We start from the raw sequence: 26,109 nt of genomic DNA, 5'->3' as shown, positions 1-26,109 counted from the left end.
TTGGAAAGGATCAGAAACTTACCAAATTCAGCTTTACATCATTGTTCCCTAGTGTTCCAACAATGTCCTTGGGTAAGTGGGAACAGACTGGGGACCTTTCTGCAATCTCGCCATCATTACCTCTCTGGTCTAAGGATACAAACCTTTTGGAGGCCAAAAAGCTTCAAGACTCCTATGGTAAGCTTTTGATTTTGTTTTTGTCTTGTGTCCAGTTATATTTGGTCATTCTTCTAATCCTAAATAAGGAGTTTCGACAAATGACCCTTTTTAAGATGGCTAACTAAGCCCTATCCAGGTGCCCTTGTAATGTTCAAATTGAGCACTGAGTACAACACTCTAGACAGAGAAAAGACACCAACCAGGTCTCTGTATTCCCTAGCATTTATGCTTTAACCTTTCATCTAAATCAGGGACTCTGCCTAGATTTCATGGACCCTTTGGCTCATTGATAGATTTTAAAGAGTGATATACAACATAAACTTGTATAGGAAGAAAGTTACATCTTTGTTTTCATTAACCTCTGATTAAAATTTAGCATTTCTTCAATTAGCTAAAATTGTTATTCTGAGAAAGTGTCCCTATACTATGTGTTAATAAATGGAACACACACACAAATTAGGAAACTAAACTCAATGGTCTTTGGTATCAGATAATACTCAAGTTTGAACTAAGCCCAATGGTGCTTTGTAGACTTTCAATTTTCCTCAAGACTGATCATGCGGGAAGAGAGTAAGGTTGGTCTTAAAGAATGTGGAGCCCTGGATGTGAGTCCTAGAACAAATGGAATGAGGTATGAGTGGTTGAGAGAAACAGAGAACTTGTATTTACTGGAAGAAGTCAGGAGGACAGAAAATGATGTTGAGCCAGGGGAAGAATTTTTTTTAGGTGCATCTCATTGTTCCAATTTGACTCCAAGGCTCCCAATTAGAGTGCTATGCCACAATGGTACCAAGGTTGACCAATGCCTGCTGTAAGAGTCATGTAGATCCCCTTGTTTCAAGTTAATGTGCCTAAATGTAGCTTCTTTGAAAGTCTTATTATGTTAAGGTATCTTCACTGATTTGGCTTTTTGTTTTTCACCCTTACCCCTTCCCCTAACTCCTAACAGAGGTGCTCACCTCCACCAACATGGTGGCCTGTATCCCCATGAGAAGATGCCATGTGGTTTTGAAAGATACCTTTGGAATTTTTTCATTGCCAGAGAATCTAAACAGTTCTTCGTCAAACATCTGTTGTAACTGGACTATCTGGGCAGGGTCCAAGAAACACATTGTTGTTTACATCAAAGGATTTGAGGGGCCTCAGAACTGTGACCAAAACCACGACAAAATCATTTTTCAGGGGGTCTCATCAAGTGTAGAAAGGAAAACCTTCTATGCATGTAGAAGGCAAGGTACTTTGATTTTTGCTACTCAAGCCCTGGCTGTCCATATAGTATTTCTCTCTGTGAGATCTTATCCTAGACACACCCCAGCTTTTGAAGGCCAGTATTTTGTCTTCACAGACCCAGGGAGACAATTCCCTCCTACACCTGCCCTTGCTTCTCCCTTAGCAACTTCCCAGAGACTTAGAGAGAGGACTCTAAGCAAGATGGGTTTTCATCCTGAGCTGATGACAAAACCACAGCCTGAGAGCTTTCCAAACCTGAACACCACCTATGTGGGTCTGGAGAACAAAAGCCAAATGGTGACTGAGATATTGATGTCGAGGAACAAGGAATTAATAGAGGGAGAAGGAAAGGCCCTTGAATGGAAGCATCTGCATAGCCTCCTTCCTCTGATTCCTGCTAAGGGGCCATTGATAAAGAACCAAAAGTCACCACCCATTTCGCTTAGGCAGGAGCTCAGCAGACCAACAGAGATGATAAAAAATTCAGCTGGAAGAGACGCTATGGTGGCACTCGGCACGACATTGATCCCAGTTACTTCCTATGGGTACAAACCAGAAAATAAGGCTTCTCAAGATGGTTTGCCTGTAGACTCATTGATTATTCACCCTCATTGGCCTTCTAAGACTTTTCCCTTGACAGAGCTGCCTCTGAAACCTGTAGGCATTCCTGACAGGCTTCTTGCATCTGCCAGTGTTCAAGAACAGAAAATGCCTTGGATCACCACTAAAACAGAAAAGCTTGTATGGCAAGGGGACCTTGTGATTACTAAGCCTTCCAACCTTTATTCATCCTTGACTGTTCAGAGTATAAGGAAACCCCAAGATGCTGTGCATAACTGTGAACATCTCTACCAGAGTTTCAGCCATGTGATGCTGGTTAAAGGAAAGAATTTTCTAGAAATTGGGCCTGGAGTTGATGAGTCTGTCACAGGTCCTTCAAATATCCCTAATGAAGAACTGTCCTCAAGTCTCCTGTTCAATGATGAACAGGTAGAACCAGAATCCAGTGCCACTGGCAAAGGGAGAGTTGGGGAAGCCTCCCCAACAAGGGATGAGGTGAGCAGGGGAGTCAGCTTGGATCCAGCTCAGTCCAACCCTTTGGAAAATATCAGACATCTCAATGAGCAGCTCCTAGATCTGGGAAGCTCTGGAGAAGTGACAAGCTCCGGTGGATTTGTGTGGGACTCTGTATCTCCTAGCAGCCTCACTGAGCACTCTCCTTCCTTGAAGACCCCTCGAACTGCTCTGAGCCTTCTCCAAGAAGTCACAGGTAGTATCCGTCCAAACACTGGTGCTGTCCACTCAAGTGCTCCAATGCCTCACTTCAAAGCCAAGGCTGTGGTACCTTTGACCCCTGGTCAAGTGTGGAAGAACATGACAGCTGATGGAGTCTTAGTTTTAACCCCAGGATATTCTGGTATGGCAAATATACTGTGCGTTATTTTTATTTGGGGGACAGAGAGGTGGGACAGTAAATTGCTAAGAACACAAGTTCTTGGAGGTGTCTATAGAACCTTTAAACCTCGTAACTTGTTTGCATTATCCTTCCATCTTCAGAACATTCAGGCCCAACCACAAGAACTCACTCTGAAATGTGTCTTGGGGGGTTGTTCTTCCTTTTAGTAATCTCACCTGTTCTACATACAGTGATCCATAATACTTCAAGTCATGTTTTTTGCCTCCTGGTCCTTCCTTCAACAAAATTGATCTATTTTCTGCACCCTTACCCTTAGGGCCCCTTCTCTGCTTTCCAGATAAAATGATAAAGTAAAACAAAGTGGTTTTGGCACTTTGTTGCTTTGCTCCCCTTCCCCACCCTCAGGGAAAACTTATGTTTCAACAGGCATCTTCTGGAGAGAAGCCATAGCCCAATGGAACCCAGACATATCTGGACAACTTTGCCCTGATCAATGTTGTCTTTACAACTTTTATGACATTAAGACATTTATAACCAAACTCTACCACTATCCCCTACTATCAGGCTGGTAGCCTGAGATAAGCTCAACTCAGCTCAGCCCTGCTTCCACCTTCCATCTAAGTCCTAAGACATGCTTGCCTTCAGTTTACTTCTTTTCCCACAGAACTAGTTTCCCCCTGCATCAGTTTCATCCAATATTGTGCTTTTGTAGAACCAAGGTTTTGTTCAGAGCATCCCCAGGGGTATCCTGGAGTTAGTTCATCTTGGCTTGTTGTTCAGTCACGTCCGGCTGTGTGTGACCCTGTGGACTTTGGTTTTCTTGGCAAAGATACTGGAGTGGTTTGCCATTTCCTCTTCTAGTGTGTCTCCATTTTACAAATTAATAACTGAGGCAAATAGAGGCTAAGCAACTTGCTCACGGTCACACAGCTAATAAGTGTCTGAGGCTGGATTTGAATTCAGGTCTTCCTGACTCCAGATCCAGTGCTCTATTCACTGCACCAACTAGCTGCTATTTGCTGTTGTTGGTGAGTTGTTTTTAGTCATTTCTGACTCTTTGTGATCCCATCTGGGGTCTTCTTGGCAAAGATACTAGAGTGATTTGTCACTTCCTTCAACTCATTTGACAGATGAGGAAACTGAGGCAAACTGGATTAAATGACTTGCCCAGGGCCACACAGTCAGATTTGAACTCAAGGAGATGAGTTGTCTAGACTCCAGGCCCAGTCCTCTATCCATTGTGCTACCTAGCTAGAGAGTCAATTTTTAAATTTTCAGTGTGAGCATTTATGCCCTGGAAATCAGCAAACACTACATTGAGGGTTTGAGTTATTATTTTATTAGTTGTCTCAACTTTAAAAAGTGATGGAGAAATTTTCAGTAATTCAGATTAAAGTGAAAAATATGTTCTGAGTCCTTTTTTTTTTTTGGCAGAGGGTCAGATGTTAAACATTTACCAACATACACTTCCCCCCCCCCCCATATCTGTAACTGGATTTTAGAAAGACTGTAGAAAGCTAGTGGGAGGGATTTTTAAAGGATGTTTCTCAGATTGTACCACAGACATAGGACCTGATCTCATGCTTTTGTATTTATCCTCTAAACAATAAATGCCCTTAAAAAAGTGCTAGATTTAACACCCTGCCTGCCCAAAATTAGACACTTCTCTCACAAACCCATGGAATGAATTAAGGACAGGCAGAGAATGGTGGGACAGCAGATAACTTACGTTAGAAACTTCATTTTTAAACTGAACCTTATGGATGTGGAGGAGGAGAAGGGCCTTGACTTTCTCTGATTAGCAATAGTTTAGCAAGTGAGAAAGAACTTGGTAAGCCTCCTTGACTACTCCTAGAAGCAACATGGTTATCCTATACCAGTTGGGCCTGCTGCGTGTGGGTGTTATTTTCCCACACCTCACATAGCAAGAGAACGGAATTACAGGAACTCAGTAAATTTTTAAATAAGTCATGACTATTCATGGCCTGGCTGGCCTGGGAAACATGACTACCTTTGGCTAAAGAACGGCTGTTCTGATGAGATACTATTTATGGGATTCTGTATATGTAAACCCTGCTATATAGCTCAGCAGGCTGGGACCAGTTATACCAAATTAATGAAGGATTTTTCCTCCCCTTCTGATGTGATTAATAGTAGGGCTGTGCCAAAAACTTCTACCACCACCACCACCACCATCACCCTTCCATACTCCCATATTCTTCCTGGGCAGAGTCAATGACTTATGGTAATGTTAGCAGCCTGTTTCTCCCTTCCCCTCCTACCCAATCCAGGGTTAATTGTATTTACTGTCACTTTTTCATATTCTCCTTCAGTGGCAATTTTAACAGAGATCAATGATTAAATTAGGTGGGTCACTGGCGTGTGCTGGAGTCAGTTGGAGGATCCCATTGTTAAATATTCAGGTTGAATATTTGTACCTCCAAAATTGGAAAACATTACAAATCATGGCTTGATTTATTGTTCATTGTCTAGACACTTGAAAGCAATGGAGAAAATGTTAATAATACATATTAACTTTGTGTTGTACTTCTTTCTTTCTTCCTTTCTTTTTTAAATTTTTTTCTTTCTTTCCTCCTTTATTTTACCTATTTTGTGGAGAACTGATTCTTAAAAGGTTTGCCAGCACACTGCTGGTCTAGAGGTGTAGGGGTCTATGAAACTATTTCAAGGCAATTGGTTTACTTTGTAATCTTATGCATTTTATGCATTTAAAAGTATTATTCTGAGAAGACATCCTTGACACAACAAAAGTTAAGAATCCCTCGTCTAGGGAGAAAAGGGAAAAAAAAGTTAAAAGGCATTTTAAGTATACGATAGGAGATGTGGCTAGCCAGCATCTGAAATGAATGTGGGGTTTTATTGGGCTGATAGATCAATATAAAAATAATGGAATAAGGCATCTATTCCCCTCTCCCCAAGTACTCTTAATAGATTTCAGGCTGTGTTGAGGGCCATGGTATCCAGAAATGGGCAAGTAATAGTCCCCCTTTCCTCTGTACTATTCAGACCACACTTGAAGTATCTGGCTCCATTTTGGGCAACACAGTTTAGGGAGGGATATTGATAAGCTGAATGAGAGAATGGTGACCAGGCCGGGGAAGATCCTTGAAAACATCCCACAGTGAGGAGAATCAGTTGAAGGAACTGGGTATGTTTAACCAAAAGAGAAGACTTAGAGGAAACATGATTGTTGTCTTTGGTTATTTGAAGGGTGGTTTCATGGAAGAGGGATTAGTTGTGTTCTACTTGGCCCCAGAGGGTAGAACGAAAGAATAGTAAGTAGATGTTTCAAAGAGATAAATTTGGCCTTGATGTAAGGAAAAATGTCTTAATGATTAGAGCTCTCCAAAAGTAGAGGGGGCTGCCTGAGAGGTAGTTTTCTGGTATGCTGTCAGGAGAATTCTTGTTCGGGCATGGATTGGACTGGATGGCCCCTAAAGGGCCCTTCCAGTTCTGTTGACAAAGTAATACTTTGTACTTAATATCTTTGGAGATGAAGTAAACTATGAATGGGCCTTGTGGGGCCATTCTATTCAAACTCTGTAATTTTGAGACCTTGACTCTTGGTTTTCGTCTTTCAGTGGCTTGGATGGGCCATGAGAAGACTTGATTTCCTGTCCTTACCTGAAGTTCTCGTTGCCTTCACTATCAGTTTTGCTACTTTCTCAAGGGTCTTCATCTATTAATTCCGAGTCAATTGTTCATATGATAGAAGAAGCTAAAGTCTTCTAAGAATTGCAACTTAGCCTGTAACCTTGAGCAAATCACTTAACCCTTCTAATTCCTATTTTTTATGAGCGAAATGGAAGTGATGGTTGCCTTGTGGGGAAGGAAGCAAATCAAATGAAATGCTTTAGATGGCTAGGTGACTCTGGACTCGGAAAGAATAGAATAAATAATAATAAACAAATAATAGAATAAATTTCAAATTCTGTTTCAGATACCATCTGTGTCTATAATGTTGTGAAAGTCACTTAACTTCCTTCATTCTCAGATTTCTCATCTGTAAAATGGGGCTAATAACAGCATCTACCTCCCAAGGCTCTTATCCAATGAGATATCGAGTACTTTGCAAGCCTTAAATTGCTACATAAGTGCTAGGTGATACTGCTGCTAGTGCTCCATGGGAACATACTTTGAATTGGCTCTACCAAACCTTTTATAAAGGGGCTGCCATAAACCTAGTACTATACTAAGTAAGAGAGGAAGCCTCAGGGACTTGTTCTAGTAAGGGAATATAACAGTAAGGAATAAAATGTCATTAACGGAGTCCTGAATTTAGAGTTAGAAGACCTGAGTTTAAATAGTGACGCTGCTACAAGTTAGCCATATGACACGAGCAAATCATTTAACCTTGCTGGACCTCAGTTTCCCATCTGGTAAGATGAAGAAGTTACATAGAGATCCTAATGGCCCTGCCAGCTTTGAATCTATAGTATAGGGACAACAATAATCCATGAGGCAGCTTAGGGGTAAAGTGGAGAGTGTTGTATTAGGAAGGCCTGCGTTGGAATTCTTACTCTCATACTCAGTTAACTCCTAGGCAAATCACTTTACTTCCTTCTGCCTCAACTTCCTTATCTGTAGAATTGCAATAATAAGAAACCCTATTTTACTATAGTTTCAGGGATCAAGTGGGATGTATATATATATATATATAAAACTTTACAAAACTTAAAATATTATATATAAATGTTAGCTGTTATCATGACTGCATATAGAGGTCCAAACAAAGTGTTATGTGAAGTCTAAAGGAAGAAAGGTTATATATAGGGATTTCCTGCCAAACAAAGTATTTTACAAATGTGCATTGTTAGTACACAGTCATGTTTGAAAAGGAAATTCGATATATTCTTTAGCTAGGGGGCTGGTGAGGGGATTGGTAGAGGAGAGTGAGAAATATGGTAGGAATTATTCCCAGCAGGCATAAAATAGCCTTCATCCTAATGTGTGATTAATGGGAAACAGGTGTGCTAAGCCCTGTCTTTGCTTGTAGAACAAGAATATAAAACTAGTGTTACTACTGTTGTTCCTTCTTACCTATTTTTTCTCTCTTTTGTCACTCAATGTAGATGCAAAAACAACCTCCCCATCTTTTGGAAATGAGTCTGTCTTCGAGTTCCAACATTATCCAGGAGGTAAGATTTCAAAGACAAGAAGGCTCCTGTCATATTGAGGGTCTGACTGGGATTGAAACTCCCACTCATTTGTTATATACTGTGGCCAAATCAGTGGTAAAAGTTACTGACCCGTGGCATACAGCAGTCTTAATCCAGGCAGGGTGGTTGGGCAGTAGCCACTGTGACATTGACATTTAGAGGATGCTAACAAATCTGCATTATTGAGACTTTCTTAAGTCTAGACAATCAGCAAAACAATAAAGTAAGCTTTGGTTTGTAGCATTGCTAATTGACATGTAAATGTTCACACTGAAATTCTAATAATTCAAAGGCAAAAGGGTTAGACACCTCTGATAGATAACGCTTAAGTTTCTTTAGCAGAAATATCTGAATTTAGCATCTCGTTATCAGGAAAAGCTATTTAATATAAGAAGCTTTCAGCTTCTCCCCTCTGACAGTAGCATAGCAAGTGTGTTCTTGTCTAAGCCTGCCTTGCTTTCTCTTCCCACCCACCTACTCACCCCCAGACAGCAGCCTCTGGTGCCCTGGAGTTCTCATCCCCACCATGGAACAACAGTAGACTATACTCTCTCAATTACAGGGAGTCTGAGTTCTGAGGTTTCTCTCCTTCACCCCACCTCACTGTGTTTGGGGTTCCAGAAAGTTGGTTACTGCTCTGGTATAAAGTTATCTTAAACTGGTTATTCTAGGAGATTAGTCATTTCTATAGAAGACCACTTCTATTACAGACTTTAAAAATTTAAGTTCTCTATAATTTCTTAGTGGATCAGGCCCAATATTTTATTTTTCCAAATAGCCATAGATGTAAAGTCCTCAGTCCCCCCAGGGTTATGCCCCAAAGTGTTTTCTTAATGTGAAGTATGTGTCTGATCACTGGTTCCTCTAAAGTGGGGGAGGGGGATTAAGACCTTTAAGTGAGACATTCTTGGTTCATTTTATCTCTGGCAGATATCCTATATGAAGTAATTGTTGAAATGGAATGCCAGGTAGAGACCCCATACAATGCCTCTGAAGTGGAGAAAGTCTTGGTAGACTCACTTAAGCAAGAGGTAAGATGGCTGGTGGGTGGAGTTGGCAGCAGAAAATCTGATTATTAGTCAGACCTTCCAATGCTTGTCAAATTACCATGTAGGCAGCCACCTAGTTCATTTTTTAAATTGTTTAGTTGTTTCAGCCATGCCCTATTCTTCGTTGACCCCATATGGGTTTTTCTTAGCAAAGATACCAGAGTGGTCTGTCATTTTCTTTTCTAGCTCATTTTACAGATGAGGAAACAGAGGCAAACAGGCTTAAGTAACTTGGCCAAGGTCATACAATTAATAATTGTCTGAAATTGGATTTGAACTTGGTCTTTCTGACTCTAGGCCCAGTACTCTATCTATGTGCCACCTAGCTGCACTAGCTACCTATATTGCCTTTATGTGTGTGTGTGTGTGTGTGTGTGTGTGTGTCCATGTCCGTGTGTGGGAAGAAGGAGCTAAGTGTCACCAAATCATCTTGAGGACTCCTAGCATATGACATAACCTCTAGCAAAAGACCTGCAAACAGTCCTCTGACTGCGCATCTCTCTCCTTTCGTCTAGAAACCATTTCCACTAAGGAAGTTTAAATACAAGTGGTACATAAATAGTACTGGGCTGCCATGGGCCAGATAATAATCCTAGCTAGAATTTATACAGAGATTTAAGTTTTGCAAGACACTCTGTAAATACTATCTTATTTGACCCTGGCTGTCTCATTTGATCTTGACAGCAATCTTGGGAGGCAGGTGCTAGTATTCTCCCCATTTTACAGCTGAGGAAACTGAGGCAAACAGAGATTGTGATTTACCTGTTGTCACACTTCTAGTAATTATCTGAGGCTGAATTTGAACCCGTGTCTTTCAGACTTGGGGTTCTATCCACTTAAGTCACCTTCCTACCTCAGTGGGAGAGTTGGCAAAACAGATCTATTATTTGGCCCATAAAACATATAAAGAATGGGTTAGACATCTTAGGGAAGAGAACTTGAAACTGCATTTTCTTTTCATCTCTATTCTGATATTAATATTTCAAATGTGGTTAAATAAATCTAACGTATTACAAAAAATTGAGATAATTATGACATTCTTTCAAGGAAAAGCTTTGAATCATCAAATCACTTAAGATTTTAGGTGAAAGCACATTCATTAAAATTATTTAGATAACTGCTTAGAATCTCCTATTAACTATCATAGCCTCTGGAATTGCTTGACTTAATGACCACCTTTTTGAAGAGGCAATATTATCCCAAGATTAACCAGTCATATTTTAAAAACAAACAAACCCAAGAGTAATGGAGGCAAGTAGTCACTTTTATCCCTTTAAGGGTATTAGGTGAAGAGACTACTTAGTGATAAAAGCATAGAAATATGACCATTGTGCCCTGGGATCCTTGAATATAATATCTAAGAATGGCTACTTTGGGTAGGTATGTCATGTCCCTTTTTGGTCTAGAATAAGCAGCTGTGGGAATGAGCAAGGCTTTGCGTAATGATAGATTCATTAAAAGCACATCTCTGGTCCCTCTTTGCAGATTGGGAGAAATCTAGGCCACTTTTCACCTGAAGCAGATGCATTCAAACTAACTAGAATGGAAAGGTGAGTGTAAGGGACTGGTTCTCCAACTTCGTTAGTCATTCATTTATTCAAGATGGTCTTACCGTAATGATTTTCCTCTTTAGAAAAAAAAAATAAATGAGCCATTATTTGCTGTTGTAATGTATGATTATTGTTTACCTGTAATAAAAATGAACTCATAAAAACCAGTTCTGAAAACTGGACAGGATCAGGCAGGAGCTAAGTTTCTGATAACTTTTCCCCCTCCTTGTGGGAGTAGAGAGAAAGGGCTGAGAATAAATTAAATGAGCCTGAGGCAAGGAGATATGCTGCTACTAATGTCCTGGGTAAAGCATATTAACTTCTTTCCCGGCATTCCAACATGAATGATAAAGATAAAGTTACCAACATAGAAACCATAGAATTTAATGTACTTTTCCATGTTGCTTACTGGAAAAGTAGAGTTAAATCTAAAATACTCAAGATAATAAATTCCCAAAAATATCATACATAGACAGATGTGTTGAATTAATTTTTTGTTTCTCCTTTATCATAAAACTTTATTCTCTAACTAGAGGTACACCTTTTTTCTTCTTCCATAATACTTGTAGAAAAGATACCTCAAATGTCATGCTCATTTTCTGGCTGCATCTGAGATCTAGAGAGAGAAATATGCCAGACACAATGATGTCCCAGTTAAGAGCATCTGAGAGCAGTGCACTGCATTCTCAATTAAGAACTCACATCAGAGACACAGTGGAAGCTCTTCAACTTCATCTGAAATCTACCTCCATTCACGGTATAGGCCTGTTGGGGACCAGTGACAGCTTAATCTTTTTTAAAAAATAGAATTGTGTTGGTATCTTTTGTTTTCACGTGAACTAGATTTCTTCCTGTGTCCCTCACCTTTTCACTCCCAGAGAGCCATCCCTCATCACAAAAAAGTTTTTAAAAGAAAAAAAGATAAAATTCAGGAAAATTGTTCAATACATTGAAAAAATCTGATATATGCAGTATTCCACATCTGTGCCCACCCTTCCCCCCCCACCTCCAACCTCTGCAGAGGGTAGGAAAGGTCACAATTTAATCTTAATGGTGTTTATTAGAGTAGGCTTGATCTAATATCAGGTGCTTCATCACAAATAGGCAGATTCCCTTGGCATCAGATTCCATGTATCCCAGGATTGCATATGATTCCCTATATCCTTTTTCATCCCTTTAACTGTGGGGGGAGTGGGGTGATAAAGTCCGTCTAGCCTACTAGACAAATTACCAGTTGTCTTCTGGTGTGATTTGACACTGATCTTCTCTCTTAGATGTGAATGAATGTGAAATTGGTCTAGAACAATGTGGTGATGGGGCTGAGTGCTTCAATGGAGTTGGTACTTACATGTGTCATTGCAAAGAAGACTATGAGGACCGCTCCCCCATGCAGACTGGCACCCTGTGCGTCCATGTTCCCCACTCAGGTATTACACGTTCGGTGCCTTTCATGGTACATACTACTTCTGTGGAAACCAAAGAGACCCCAAGATAAATTAGTTGTAAATCCCAAGATCATAAATTTAGAGCTGGAAAGGACTTCAGAACATCTAGTCACACCTTCATTTTATCTTCTTAATATTTAAAAAAGTTGTCATTCAACAAGCATTTATTCAGTACTTAACTATGTGGTAGACATGATAATAAAAAAAATTTAATTGCTGTTACTTCTCCACCATAGAAACCTCCTTTATAACATAGCCTAAGAGGTCAACACATTGACAAAGTCTGATAAGGCAAGTCTTATTCATTACCTTACAGCCCAGAGTCTCTCTATCAAGAGATGGAATCATGCTTTACGGTCAGTCCTCTGAGGTCATGGTTGGTCCTTGCATTAGTCAGAGTTCAGAAGTCTTTCAATGTTTTCCTGTGTTTTAGTCACTGCAATATTTACAGATGAGGGCACCAAGTCCCACAAAGGCAAACTTCTCTAAGGTCATAAGAGATAGTAGCAGTCAGTATTGAACCCATGTTTTCTGACTCCCAATGCACTAAGGTCCCAATATGTCATGTGGCTGTTGATCATAAAGGTATTTTGTAATATAAATGCTGACAAATCTGTTTCATTTTCCACTTGTTTGTTCTACTTTTGGTTTTATCCTTAAATGCCCATGGGATCATAGTTGGTTCAGAGCCAGGCTTTCTATAAATTCTTTCTCTTCCACCATACCGCACTGTTTAGGGAGACAACAAAGCCAGTAATTTTCCATTTGGCAAACTGAGTTTATGGTTTTCGTATAGCTCTGATGTTATGACTGTAGCAGCACAGGCCAGAAGGAACTTTGAGTAATAAGCAGCTTTCTCTGAATTTCTCTGAAGTATGGTAATTATGGACCAAATAACTACCTGACTCAGTCTAAATTGGAATATTTTACAAGTTAATGATTGATCTAATTAGTATAGCCATGCCTTTTATCTGCCGTGTTGTCTATGAGAGATTTCATTTTCTCCATCCCAATGAGATCTCTAACTTAGAAACGCAGATTTGGAGTATGTCCGTAGGGAATGATATTCTCAATTTTAACAAGAGTTCATGAAAGCATCTGTTAACTTGAGGACTAGGCTGTTCACCACCTGCTATATAAAAATGTCTCTCTACAAAGGATTGTCATTTTAACCCTTGATAACTAGACATGTCCTCTCCAAATACGGACTATCAAAGCCAATACTAGATGGGCATCCCTCAGGTAGAAATGTAATGTAATCATTCAAGAAATTTTAAGGTGCCATTAATAAGCAAACATCAGGAGCAGAATCTTGAATCAATGAATCAAAAAGTATATATTAAGTGTCTAGTATATAAGTTAGGAACTGGATGTACAAAGACATAAAAGAAATAGTCCCTCCCTCTAGAAGCTTATGATCTAGAGGAATAGACATGGCAGCTAAGTTTTATCAGGCACCTATGTTAAGGTTTAACATGGTTTCAGATGTCATTATGATGATGAAGTGAAAACCAGATCTCTTGGTGAGTGAGGTGATAGTTTCCATTCATTATTGACTATTATGGGTTAGACTCTGTATCAGAAGCAATGCTGAGTGGCTTAGCTAGATATCACGTTACTGTGTGACCCTGGCCAAAAGCCATCTTGAAAAACACCATTTCATCATTGCTAGAAGTCAGGGATTAGCCCCTACCTTTTGTCTTTTTGCTTTGACTTTTAGGGAGAAGTCAATAATCGACTGACCCCAGGTCTTAGCTTGGAAAAACCAAATCTTATTCTCTAATTCCCTCCTTAACTGAGGCCTGGAAAACTCAAGTATGTGGCTAAAGTCACTGACCATTTCTCCTACCTGTTGAATTGTGTACAACTCATGTCCAAGGGATAACCCCCCCCCCCAATAAAAATGTACTTTGAAGTCAAAATAAGATAAGACAAAATCATTTTCTTTCCTCTTTCAGGAGTTGGATTTTCTTTCAGTTATCTGGATCTTCTCATCACTGTTGCTGTCTTTGCCACCATCCTTCTCATGCTGCTGATAGGGTTTGTGTGGCTGGCAATCAGAACAACTCAAGAGAAGAGGGACTTTTGCCTTCAGGAGACAATGTCCCTGGAGGGTGTGTCTATATTACCACTGACCCAAACCAAAGCTTGCCTTAACTTGAGGAAGTTCAAAAAATACTCCGTCTATAATCCTTATCAGCCTAAGCCACCAGCCACAGTCATAGATGGCTCCCTGGGACAAATACCTTACCTAAACAAAGACTCCCATGTGTGTGTGGAACAGTCTGAATGCCTCAAATAATGATTTAAGAAACATTTATCTGTTGTCCCTATGATCTCCCGTTGAGTCAGATGGAGGAGGTGACTTTTTTCATCAATGATTATAAGTGAGCAATAAACTATTTTCTCTGGGGCAACAAAAAGACACTGAACATTTGGGGGTGTGGGGATAGAGGGGGGAGCGGGTCCTTCCAGCAACTTGAAAGGAGAGAATTTCTGATTGTAATTCAGTTTGTCTTTCTTGTTCCTTCCTACCTGAATTATACTTTTTGGCTCTAGATTCCAGTCTCTGTAGGTAAAGGAATTCACATGTTTGTGTCTTAGCATCAAGACTTTCACACTAATTCCTGTAATGAGCAGAAGCATAAAGCTAATGACCTGGAAATTTGTGTGCCATCTGACCAAAGTCTGCAGGAAGTGGCGGGGACACCCCATACCTATTTCCAAAGCTGATGAATGAGTCCTGTGACTTTTGAGGATGACCAACTTAGTGATGTTCATTTAGCGGAGTTTGGAAATTCCTATGTGACCAAAGTGTATTTTTACATGAAGAATTAAAAAAAAATTCTTCGCGGCCCCCCCCCCCCCCCCCAGGGATAGGGAAGGAGAAAAGCTTTGGTATTCAAAAATAATTCTTTCCTTGTACCTACCATCTGTGTTTCGTGAAGTTAGAAATGTGAGTGTTATATTTGTAGAAAGACCCTTAAAGTCTCCCTTAGTCTACTGTTGGGATGCTTGGTTGTTTCGAATTCCCTGTTTCAAGAGGAAATTGTACATTTCCCATTAATAAGCACTGTACTGGAGTTTTTTGTCTTTTTTTTTTTTTTTTTTTTTACCAATACCTGTCCAGAGAAGTTACTTTATCAGATATGGTAGTTTACTTGTAAACTGCCCTCTAAATAAAACAGAATTTTTTGGGGAAAAAAGGTTGTTTTTTTTCTCTAAAACTATACGACGTAGTCACATCCTTTATCAGGTTGCAATGTCGACACCGAGAACAGCACAAGCTGTTGAGAGGACCAATAAAGAGGGCACTCTATAATCTAAGGGGCACCACAAGCATTTGAGGCATTGTGCAAGATACAGAAGAAGACCTATTCTTAGGCCCATCCTGGATCTGGGTGAGCTTGCACTGATAATTTTATAAAGCAAGGGTGAATGTAAGTGATCCTGGCTGTGTCCAATGGGAGCTTCACAGAAGATTAAAGTTATCTGGAACCTTTAAGTACAGAAAGGGTTTAGATTTTCCCCCCCCCCCAGGGGAGGGGGGAAGGAGGGTTGGGGAGAAAATGGGAAAAATAAGGTATGTTTCTAGCCCCCCAGGAAGAGATAGCAATCAAGTCCTCATTGCCCTGCTCCAGTGGCGTTAGCACACACAAGATTTTGAAAGATTCAAGGCAGAAGGGGCAAATAACTGACTTCTGAGATTTTTTTTTGCCTCCTGTCCTCCCCTTTCTCCTCTCCTGTATATCAGATGCCTCCTAAGTGACACCCTTCTGAAGAAAGCCCTCCAAGTAGCCAGGATGAAAGAACCCTTAAAGTGGCTCTTCTGATTAGATGGGCATGCTACAAGTTCTAAAGCAGAATTAACTTGGCTGGAAGGGTGAAGCAAATCTTGACTTCTCTGCACATCCAACTTCACCATTGTATTCCACTCCCATAAAGTATGGGATCAGAAGAGGAAACTGAGGAGCCTTGGGTCAAGATAGTAGAGCTGGTTGTTGTGATGGGTATTTGTAATCAGATGTTGCTGTTTGTCCTTTCTCAAAGGACATCAGGGAGGTGATGCCACCACATGCAAGTGAATTAGATTTAAGTGAGGGAGGGTTGTGCAAAGTCACCAGCCTCACTTTCTCTTCCAGTGGCCAGATTATAGATCAGGACAGCTGGAGATGGCCCAAGATGCATTGGGAGACCTTGGCCTTTTCAAGCTAAGGTCTTTATCAGTTCAGATAGAACAGGGCTCTATTCCCCTTTAAGGAAGGGGTGCTTACAGATGAGCTCTCTAAAGCACTGGGTGTAACCAGTTTGCCTGTGAAGGGCAGTGTTGGTGAAGCGGGGAGTGGCATGAGAAATTATCCCACTGTCATTAACCATACTAACTACTTGTCAGGATTTAATTTCTCTGAGGCTTTGAAACATTTTCAAGAGTAGTTTTCCTCCGTTAAATATTAAAATGTCAAGCCTAATCAGTGCCTTGGTTGACATCTAGGAAAAAAAGTTCTAGTCCAGAGAAGAGGGACATTGATGGAGAGAGATGTGGGGGGGAAGGAATGAGAGACAAACTTTGCCAGTGGGGTGGGGCCTTCCGTTGCTGAAGGGTTTAGGGGGACAGCCAAACTTTATATTATTAAAGAATTCTATGTAGAAACCAGTGCCTGACAATCCAAGAAGGGAAGTTCAAATCCTCTAATCCTATGATGATGAGGCCACAGACCTGGGACAATTTTTCAGTCATCACTCCAGGAAGTGTACTTCTTTTCGTTCGCTCTGTCTCGCTGTACTCCCATTCACCTCTGCTCTTTCTTTAACCCACAAGAGGTAACCTGGGGTCTGAGAACTTGATTTTTAAATATTTTTTATAACTTTATTTCAATACAATTGAGTTCCTTTATGACCCTGTGTATTTTCTTTTATATGCTTAAAAACCTTATTCTGAGAAGAGATCTGTAGGTGTTACTAGACTGCCAAAGGGGTCTGTGACACAAAAGAGGTTAGGAACTCCTGTGGAATTTGAGAGTTGGAAAAGGATTTACAGTTCATCTAATCCAACTCCTTCATTTTACAAATGAGCAAACAGGTCTTGGGTTTGTGACTTGTCCGAGGGTATTTACAGAGGATCCCAAACAGGACCAAAATCTAAGTCTCCTCCCTCCCAGCCCAGGGGTCCTTCAATCCCAGTGACTGCTTTTCTGGATAACTGGGCACCTGTCATGATCTGAATCAGGATCCAATTCTTTTGGGGCTTCCAGGGGTTGGCTGTACAAACCACATGCTCTCTGCTTCAACTTCTTAGCCAGGGCTATTGGCCTCCTCTTTAGGGATTTAAATCACCATGTCCATCAGGAAGCAATCCCTTCCCTCAAACTACTGGAGTCTACTTTTCTATATAGTGGATAAAGCACTGGACCTGGAGTCAGGGAGTCCTGAGTTCAAGGTCAGCCTCAGACACTTACTGGCTGTGTGACCTCGGGCAAGTCACTTAACCCTATTTGCCTTAGTTTCCTCATCTGTCAAATGAACTGGAGGAGAAAATGGCAAACCACTCCAGTATCTGTGCCAAGAAAACCCCAAATGGGGTCACAAAGAGTCAGACATGACTGAAAACAACCCAGCAAAAACAGATGCTAATTAGGTATGCTAATGCATAATTATTAGGTATTAGCTTATTAGATATATAATGCTGGGTAAGCAGGCAAGTTATTTAACCTCTGCCTTCGTTTCCTTAATTGTTAAATAAGGATAAAAGGGCATCTACCTACCTCTCAGGGCTGTGGTAAGGATCAGATGAGAAAGTATTTTTCAAATACACTTAGCACAATGGCAACATAGTAGATCCTTAATAAATACTTTCCCTTCCTCCCTCCCTCCTTACTTCCTTCTTTCTTCCCTTCCTCTCCTCTTCCCTCCTTTCCCTCCCTTCCCTCCTCCCCTCCCTGCCTCTTTCTCTCCCTTCTTCCTTCCTTCCCTCCTTCCCTCCCTTCTTCCTTCCTTCCTTCTTCCTTCCTTCCTCCTTTACTACCTCTTTCCCTCCCTCCCTCCATCCCTCCCTCTCTCCTTCCTTCCTTCTTTCTTCCCTCCTTTCCTCTCTCCCTTCCTCCCTCCCTTCCTCACTTCCTTCCTTCCTCTCCCAAGCCCACACTTCTTGCTCCTATGGAAGAACTGCAATCTACTAGAAAGCCAGCAGGGGTCAGCATCCCCCACACAAAGAACCGCTGACCTGTTGCTGGATTTGACAATTGGGATTCTCCAACTCCCGCTGGTTTCCCACCTGCATCCAACTCTGCCGCAGCTTGGGCTTCAGCCCTAAATCTCCCTGTTGCTTTGTTTATTGAAGAGAAGCCCAGAATTTCCGCTTCTAAACTCAGTAGCTCAATTCTTTCATTTCTCTTTCACCTCCATAGGTCAGTTTTTTCCATCCTCCCAACAGGAAAAGCAGCCCTATCCAACTCTATCTAAAACACGTGGGAACAGAGGCTCAGAACAAGCTAACATAGATGAGCTCCCCCATGCATTTGCAGGAGACCTTTGGATGGTGCCTTGGGAGCCGGAAGGGACCTTGGGGACCCCATTTTACATAAGAGGAAACTGAGTCAAAGAAACATTAAATGACTCATCCAACAAAGGTTAGCAGAATTGAGATTCAAGCCAGATCCTCTGGCTAAAGATACTGCATTCTTTCCACTAGAAGGTATAAAGATTTCTTGTTTGGATACAAGTTGAATCAGGAGTTCTTAATTTATATTGTATCATGGATCCCTCAGGCAGTCTGGTAAAGCTTGTAGACTCCTCAGAATAGTTTTTTTTAATGCATAAAATAAAATACATAATATATAACAAAGAAAACCAAATATAGGGGTGGCTAGGTGGTACAGTGAATAGAGCACCGGCCCTGGAATCAGGAGGACCTGAAAAGAAATCTGGCCTCAGACACTTAACAGTTACTATCTGTGTGACCTTGGGCAAGTCACTTAAACCCAGGTACTCTGCCTTCCCCCCTCCAAAAAAAAAAAAAAAAGAAAAAGAAAACCAACTATATTGAAATAAAGATGCATTCTCCCCATCCAAGTTCACAGACCCCCTGAAATGTATGTATGGACCCCTTGAAGGTCTGTGGACATCATGTTATGATCCCCCAAGTTAGACGGACTCAGATTCCTTTCCATTTTGTGATGGTTTGAAAAAGAAGTGACTGCTGCTTTGGGTTGAAAGAAAAGAGACAGCCAGAAGTATAGAGTCAAATGAATCTCTTCATAGCAAAGAACCCACAGAAAGAGGTAGGGAGGGGCCCCTCCATTATGGAACTGCCTTTAAAATGACCAGAGACATGACTAATGTGAAAATAGATTGAATATGAATATATATGTAGAGCCTATATCAAATTACATGTCTTCTTGGGGTGGGAGGAGGGGAGAGATGGGGAGAACATTTGGAACTCAAAATCTTATGGAAGTGGATATTGAAAACTAAAAATAAATAAATTAAAATAAAATAAAATGACCAAAGAAATAGGGACAGGCTAAGGAGGGAGAGAACAGGGAGAGAGCTTTCTGAAGTGTTTGCTCTGGAGCCTAGATCTTTAAAATCTGGAACCAGGGATGGTGACTCAGCATCCAATTGCTTTCATGATGTGCCTGACCATTTAATAAATGTTCTACCTTAGCATTTAATAAATGCTCTACCTACCATCTCTGTCTCTCTGTCTCTGTCTCTCTCTCTCTGTCTGTCTCAGTCTCTCTCTTTCTCTCTCTCTGAATGTGACTTTTGTCTGAAGATGTAGGTGTCTCAGGTACCTGACCACACACTGAGTCTGAGTATGGAGGGTCAAATTCTAGACATTTGCGTGGGTGAAGGTTAATCAGTAATCTATTGGCTCCTGATCTATTTGGTTACATCCTCTCTGTTCTGTTGAAGGGCGGTTGGCATGTTGACAGCCAGTGCTAAGTGAGTTCATTGCCACTTTCCCATGATCTCAACATCTCCATTTGTCCTGGAAGTCAGGTATCAGAAATATGTCTACTGTTCCTACCACTGGATGGCCTTAGACAAGTGATATGATCCTATAAGTCACTTACCCTCTTACAATCTTCCTTCCCTCATCTGTCAAATGGGAGACTGGAGATGAAAGGGGTTGTTGCCTTAGGTCAAAGGAACTCATATATTTTTTAAACTGGGCACCATTTATAGGTGGTTTTTATTATGTGACTCCTAATTGACATTTTCTCACTTTCCAGTCCTAAAATTTGGGGAACCTATGAACCTAAGGATGGGCCTTCTTTCAGCAGAAGCCTCTGGAGACTGCAGGGTCATCTGCCCTTCTCAGTTTTCTGGGACAGCTATTGCCAAAGGGCCTGTGGGGATTTGGATCCCACAAAGCACTTCGGGTGACTTCCCATTTGTTTGCTCCAGGGAGAGCACATTTTGGCCTCTGTCTTTCGGCACTAATTGATGGTTTGCTTTTCCTCTGCTATTTTGTCAGCAATTTGTTCTATCTTGCTTGGTTGCGTGACCTCCCATTAATTAATTAATATTTGATTCCTTCCCTAGGCAAGCCCTTTGGTGGGAATTCAACAATTCCTTTCTGTTGTTACAGTTAGGGTGTGGCAGGGGTGAGTCACAGATGGCAGAAGGTGTGGGGTGGCTCTCTGAGCTTCAAAAGAATCAGGGGCCAAACATTTTCACATCATGCACTCTCAAGAGGGCCAGATGGTGGGGGCCTTGAGCTGTTTTCCCCACTATTGTGTACATGCAAGTGTCTGCTTCCTCAGTATTCCATTGGCAGCTAGCTAGCTTAGTGGATAGGATCCTGAGGCTGGAGTCAGAAAGACTTCAGTTTAAATCCAACCTTAGATGCTTGCTGTATGACCCTGGGCAAGTCACTTAACCTCTGTTGGCCTCAGTTTTCTCAGCTGTAAAATGGGGATAATAATAGCACCTATCTCTGAGGATAAAATGAGATCATAACTCTAAAGTACTTTGAATAGTGCCTGGCACATAGTAAGCACTACATTCATGTTAGCGATTATTATTATTTTTAGTTTTGGAGGGGGGAAGGAAGGGTAATTGGGATTAAGTGACTTGCCCAAGGTCACACAGCTAGTGTCTGAGGTCACATTTGAACTCAGGTCTTCCTGACTCCAAGGCTGGTGCTCTATTCACTACACCACCTAACTGCCCCTATTATTATTTTTTATGTTTCTAGACTCTGTAAATTAGAGAGTGACAGTTGTGGGGAAATGTGCCTTTGCTGATTCAAAATATATATATATATACATATATGTATGTGTGTACATATATACACATATGTATGCATATATCCTTAGGATATATTATACTCTTAGGTACCCTCAACATGCTATTCCATGTAATACAAATGAGCCTAGAACATCAGTTTTAGGGGAGCTCTATATCTGCTTGCTTAAAGAGAATTACAAGGGTTAAAGTGGACAGAGGACTGGATCTAGCATCTGGAGACTTGGTTCGAATTCCAGCTATTCCCCTTCTTGCTATGTGACAACCGGCAAGTAGCCTGAGCTTTCTGGGGCAGTTTCCTTGTCTGTAACATAAAGGAACTAGTCTATGCCTAGTTCTATAATCTATGATCCTAAAAGGTGACAGTGCCCAGTCTAGAGCAGCCAGGATGGAGGAGAAGCTGCCACCCGTGTGATAATAACTGGTGTGGCTATGTCTTTCCTTACCTTTATGAAAGTTCCCCTTCATTTCACTCCTGCCTTGGCTCAGTTGGCAGAGTGGGCCTGAGGCCTGGGGCTCCATGTGACCCAGCCAGAGCAACCACCTACTTGGTTTGCTGTTTAAAGAGGCTGTTGTTGGGATGCGAGCCCACGAGCCAAGAGAAGGCTGATTGTACTACCCTGGGCTTAGGGGGATCAGGGGAGGATGCGTCAGCACATTACAGGATCTACCCACGCTACTGAATGTGCTGATTGATGCTCTTGGGGGGAAAAAAAAAACATGGTAGTTCTTAACAAAAGAAAAAACTACAGACCTGTGCCACAGACTCAGAGCCTTCACTTGGCACTTGACCTGAGTCAAGTCAAAGCAAAAGTTGCGTTTATCATTTGAAAATGATCTCTGCTGTCACTTCTGCCCTGATTTGGGATGGGTTATTTTGGTAGCCTCTGTTTTAGTATATTAAGTCATCCCCTTGATGGGGTGTATGTCTGTCTCTGTGACAGCGAGGGATAATCCATTGATGGCAAGTGTAGATTCTCTACTATGTGCAGAGCCCTGTACAAGGAGAAAGAAGCAGAGACTTTGGCAGCTAGCTAGCAGAGCACTAGATAGAAGGCTGGGCCTGATGTCAGGAAGATCTAAGTGAAAATCCAGCCTCATAAGCTTATGACCTGTATGACCCTGGGCAAGTCACTTATCATTTGTTTCCCTCAGTTTCCTCCACTCGAATGAGATAATATTTGTAAATCACTTAGCAAAGTGACTGACACATAGTAGGCACTTAATAAATGCTCATTCCTTTTCCCTTCCCCTTCCTACAGTCTAACTGGTTAGACAAGACATTTAAAGACATACAACTGTGAAAACACCAAAAAACCACAATATCCATAGGCACAAATTAATATAGAGTACACCGAACCTCTAATTACTGAGAAGTCAGAGTAAAGGAGGCATGAGAGTTGGGCAGAAGTCAATTAGGGAAGGTAGATATGGGTATATTTTGAGCACAGTTTTACCAGGGGTGAGGGTTTTCCTTGGAGCACAGCTTACAGGTAAATAAATCTGTACTGCATCTCTGACAGTATCTACAATGAGGCTGTCTCAGATGGGTACCATTCTTTCTTTTTTTTTAAGTTACATAATATGGCAGTCTCTTTTTACTCCTGGATACATTTTGGAGGAACTGAACTAAACAGCATTTGTATGTTTCCAGTGGATCCTAGTACATATTTTAATATTATTTTGAAATAGAGGATAGATGATAAACCACGTTACCTAACCCCTAGCAATGAGATGATGGACTAAATATGCATAATGAGACACATATATTTTTGGTCATCCTCCAATGGAGGAATTTGTTTTGTTTAAACACATATATTCATTGCAAAGGCTTTATTTTTCTTTGTTTTCTTTTTTTCCAAAGTGATGGAAGAGAGGGAGAGAAAATAGATTTTTATCAAATGAAACATAAAATTTAATTTAAAATGTATTTTGGAATAACAGATTTGAATATTCCTTTGCATACAACTGTTTGTGATTTGATATAATTTATTTAGCAAACATTTATTGAGTGCCTACTCCATGCAAGGCAATGTGCTAACTATAGGGATACAAATCTTAAGTGAATCAGTCTTTAAACAGAGTTGGACTGTGTCATTCTTTCTGAGGAAGATGATGAAATAACAATAGTTCACATTTATACAGCACCTTTTATTTATAAATTTATAAGTAGAATTATAAAATTTATAAAGACCTTTTCTTACAGCAGATCTGTGAAGTGTGTGTTATTGTTTTGTTCATTTTACAGGTAAGAAAACTGAGCTTTGGTAATATAGTGACAGAACCAGCAAATGAACCCAGGTCCGCTCACTACAAAATCAGTATTCTTTTCACTGCATAATACAATTAATGTGGATGAATTAAAGCACATCACCCCTGTTCTAAGGCCATCTCACATAAGCTTCACTCAGAGACCTTGCTCAGGCCCAAATCCCACCTATTGATAGCAAAGTCAGGCTATAGACTAATTAGTAAGAAATCTCTCCTCCCACCTTCCACTCACACTTTCCAAGTATGGTTTCATTATGCCTAATACCCTTAATTATTTCCACAAAAACAGTACAAATGAAATAATATTATAGGGGACAGATGATTGCAGAGGAGGGTGACAGATATCCCACTCAAACCTGTAATCACATCACCTCTCAACGAGGTGATTAGTGGGCCTACCCAAACCCTCCATAAGAAAATACAGCCACTTTCAAACAATGGTGCATCGAGTTGACTAGGGAACTCATTATCAGCTCCTTACAGAGAGACAGGAGAGAGCCTTGAGAAGAGATTCTAACCCTCTGAAAACTAAACCCAAACTACCTCCCCATCTCCCCCAGTCATTTCAAGTCAAGTCAGTGAGTATTTATTAAGCATCTACTGTGTACCAGGCACTGTGCTAAATCCTGGGGTTGCAAAGAAAGGCAAAAACAGTACTTGAAGGAGCTTACATTCTAATGAAGGAGATAACACATGGCCAGCATTTATGTAGTGCTTTAATGTTTTCAAAGATCTCATTTGCTCCTCACGACAACCCTGGGATATAGGTGTTATTAGTCTACTTTTACAGATTAAGAAACCGAGGCAAACAGAGGTTAAGTGACTTGCCCAGGGTCATGCATTTTAAAGCAGAATTAATGAATGAATGAAGCCAAAAGAGAATTAGGCAGGGGAAAATATTGGAAGCTGTCAGGCCTTTTCATTAATGCCTCCAAAGTTAATGAGAGAGCCTCTCCTTAACCAAGTGGCCAGCCCACCAGAACCAGATTTGAAATGCCTTCATGTGCTCCACAGTCTCTCCAAAGCATTCCTTCATACTTCATCATGATTTTCCCAGAAGCAAGCTCTTAGTTTTCCTCCACATGGACAGGTTATATGAGCCATGCAATTTGATAGGGTCTGGCACATGCCCCCATACCCCATTGCATTTGTTCTCAAAGAAGAAGTTCCAGTCATTCAATTAAACTGGGGGATTTTAAAATTTTATGAGAAAGATGGATATTAGACCTGACCCATAAGGGAAACCAAATCTCATAGCAGCATTCCAGGTTCTGTAGCACCCTGGCTATTCCAACAGTGAGTACAGACTGTGTGACTTTTTGGTGTTGGGAAAGGCCTAGATACCAGATAATAAATAGGGAATTTTGAAGTATTTATTAAGCATTGTTTGGGGTGTTGTGAGGATTGAGAGAGGCAGACCTAACTCTGGCACCCTGTTAGTTTGGTTACAATACAAGGTCAAAAAGAAGCAGTCAGAGGTCATCCAGCAGTTAACAAAAGGAAGTTTACTTAACCCCAACACAGTAAGTATATGCAACATTGGCACCTAGCTTCTATAGAAATCCCCTCTCATCTCCATATGGAAATTCATCTATTGAGCAGAAAGATGCTGGGTCATGCCGTCTTCAAGCATGCACCAAGTTGGAGGGGCCCAACCCCAGATAGTGGAAACTTTTATGCCCCTGGGTGACAAGGTGGCCACTCAACAAAAGAGCCCACCAGGAAATTACATTGAGGGAGGTGCAACTCAAGCAGCCCCATGCCATTTCTTTCTTTGTCACCTATTTCTCTAACCCATTTTGGGGGTAGAGAAAGGGGAAACCCTGGTAGATATCCACTCTTATCGGAAATATATTTTCTGCACTCTGGAAGTTTCCATTCTAGCTGGGGAGGCAAAACTGACACGTATTAAACATCTTGTGGCATTGAGTCCCACAACAGTGCAGAGAAGAGGTAAATCAGTCAGGCTCCGTTATTAATGGAGGAGGACTATGGCAGAGGTGAGGCTTGAAGGATGGGTAGGCTTAGAAACAGCAGAGGAGAGAGGGAGGCCTTCCAGGCAGGAAGAGCAGCAGGAGCAAAGAAACCAACCTGGGAATGAGCTGGCGTATGTGGGAAACAGTGAATCATCCATTATGTTATTTGCTTTGAGGACTTATGCCAGTCAAACCATTTGTCCTTTGAGTTCCTCTCTCAGTACTGCTGACTACAGAAAGCTTGGGAGCCCACCTGGCAGGAAGACTACTAGATACATTAAGATGTCTTTTTTTGTCTCAGAGCATACCGATAACCCAGCCGCTGGGATGTGGTTGGAAGACTCTGAAACGATTGGGGATGAGTCTGTTAGAGCTAGCAGCAGATCTCTTTTTTCTAGCTTCTGCATGGACTTTCCGCCTGAGTCATTAGGTAGTTTGAGTGCCTATGAGTAAGCATCATAATCCAGTCATCTCACATAAGGCCAAAGAGAGAGGAATTCTCCCAAACCAGTCTTGTCTGTTTTTGCTAGTTCTTCCCTGACCTAGAAATCAAAGATTTTGATTCTGGGATTCCCACTGT

The 26,109-nt window shown here is 41.1% G+C and overlaps 1 protein-coding gene and 1 long non-coding RNA gene across 3 annotated transcripts in view; one reads left to right on the top strand and one right to left on the bottom strand.

Annotated features, from left to right (window-relative positions):
- LOC138146873 (uncharacterized) overlaps positions 1-26,109 on the bottom strand; it is a 278,700-nt gene that overhangs the window by 32,956 nt on the left and 219,635 nt on the right. The gene's annotated exons all lie outside the window — the stretch shown is intronic.
- Positions 1,483-15,236, top strand: LOC138146870 (uncharacterized). The gene is made up of 7 exons (XM_069069011.1): positions 1,483-2,806; positions 7,900-7,965; positions 8,917-9,017; positions 10,521-10,585; positions 11,155-11,342; positions 11,860-12,012; positions 13,989-15,236. The coding sequence occupies exons 1-7, from the start codon at positions 1,591-1,593 to the stop codon at positions 14,330-14,332; spliced, it is 2,133 nt and encodes a 710-aa protein (XP_068925112.1). The 5' UTR covers positions 1,483-1,590; the 3' UTR covers positions 14,333-15,236.

The sequence above is a fragment of the Petaurus breviceps genome, unplaced genomic scaffold, assembly GCF_028583685.1.
Source record: "Petaurus breviceps papuanus isolate PSGF00001 unplaced genomic scaffold, PetGlider_PUasm1.0 90775, whole genome shotgun sequence".
Lineage (NCBI taxonomy): Eukaryota > Metazoa > Chordata > Mammalia > Diprotodontia > Petauridae > Petaurus > Petaurus breviceps.
This window is presented reverse-complemented; position numbering and strand designations above follow the sequence as displayed.

Coding starts and splice junctions, on each gene's coding strand:
- LOC138146870 (XM_069069011.1), top strand. CDS start 1,591: ATGGGTTTTCATCCTGAGCTGATGACAAAACCACAGCCTGAGAGCTTT. Junction 7,966..8,916: donor GTTCCAACATTATCCAGGAG/GTAAGATTTCAA, acceptor TATCTCTGGCAG/ATATCCTATATGAAGTAATT. Junction 9,018..10,520: donor TAGACTCACTTAAGCAAGAG/GTAAGATGGCTG, acceptor CCCTCTTTGCAG/ATTGGGAGAAATCTAGGCCA.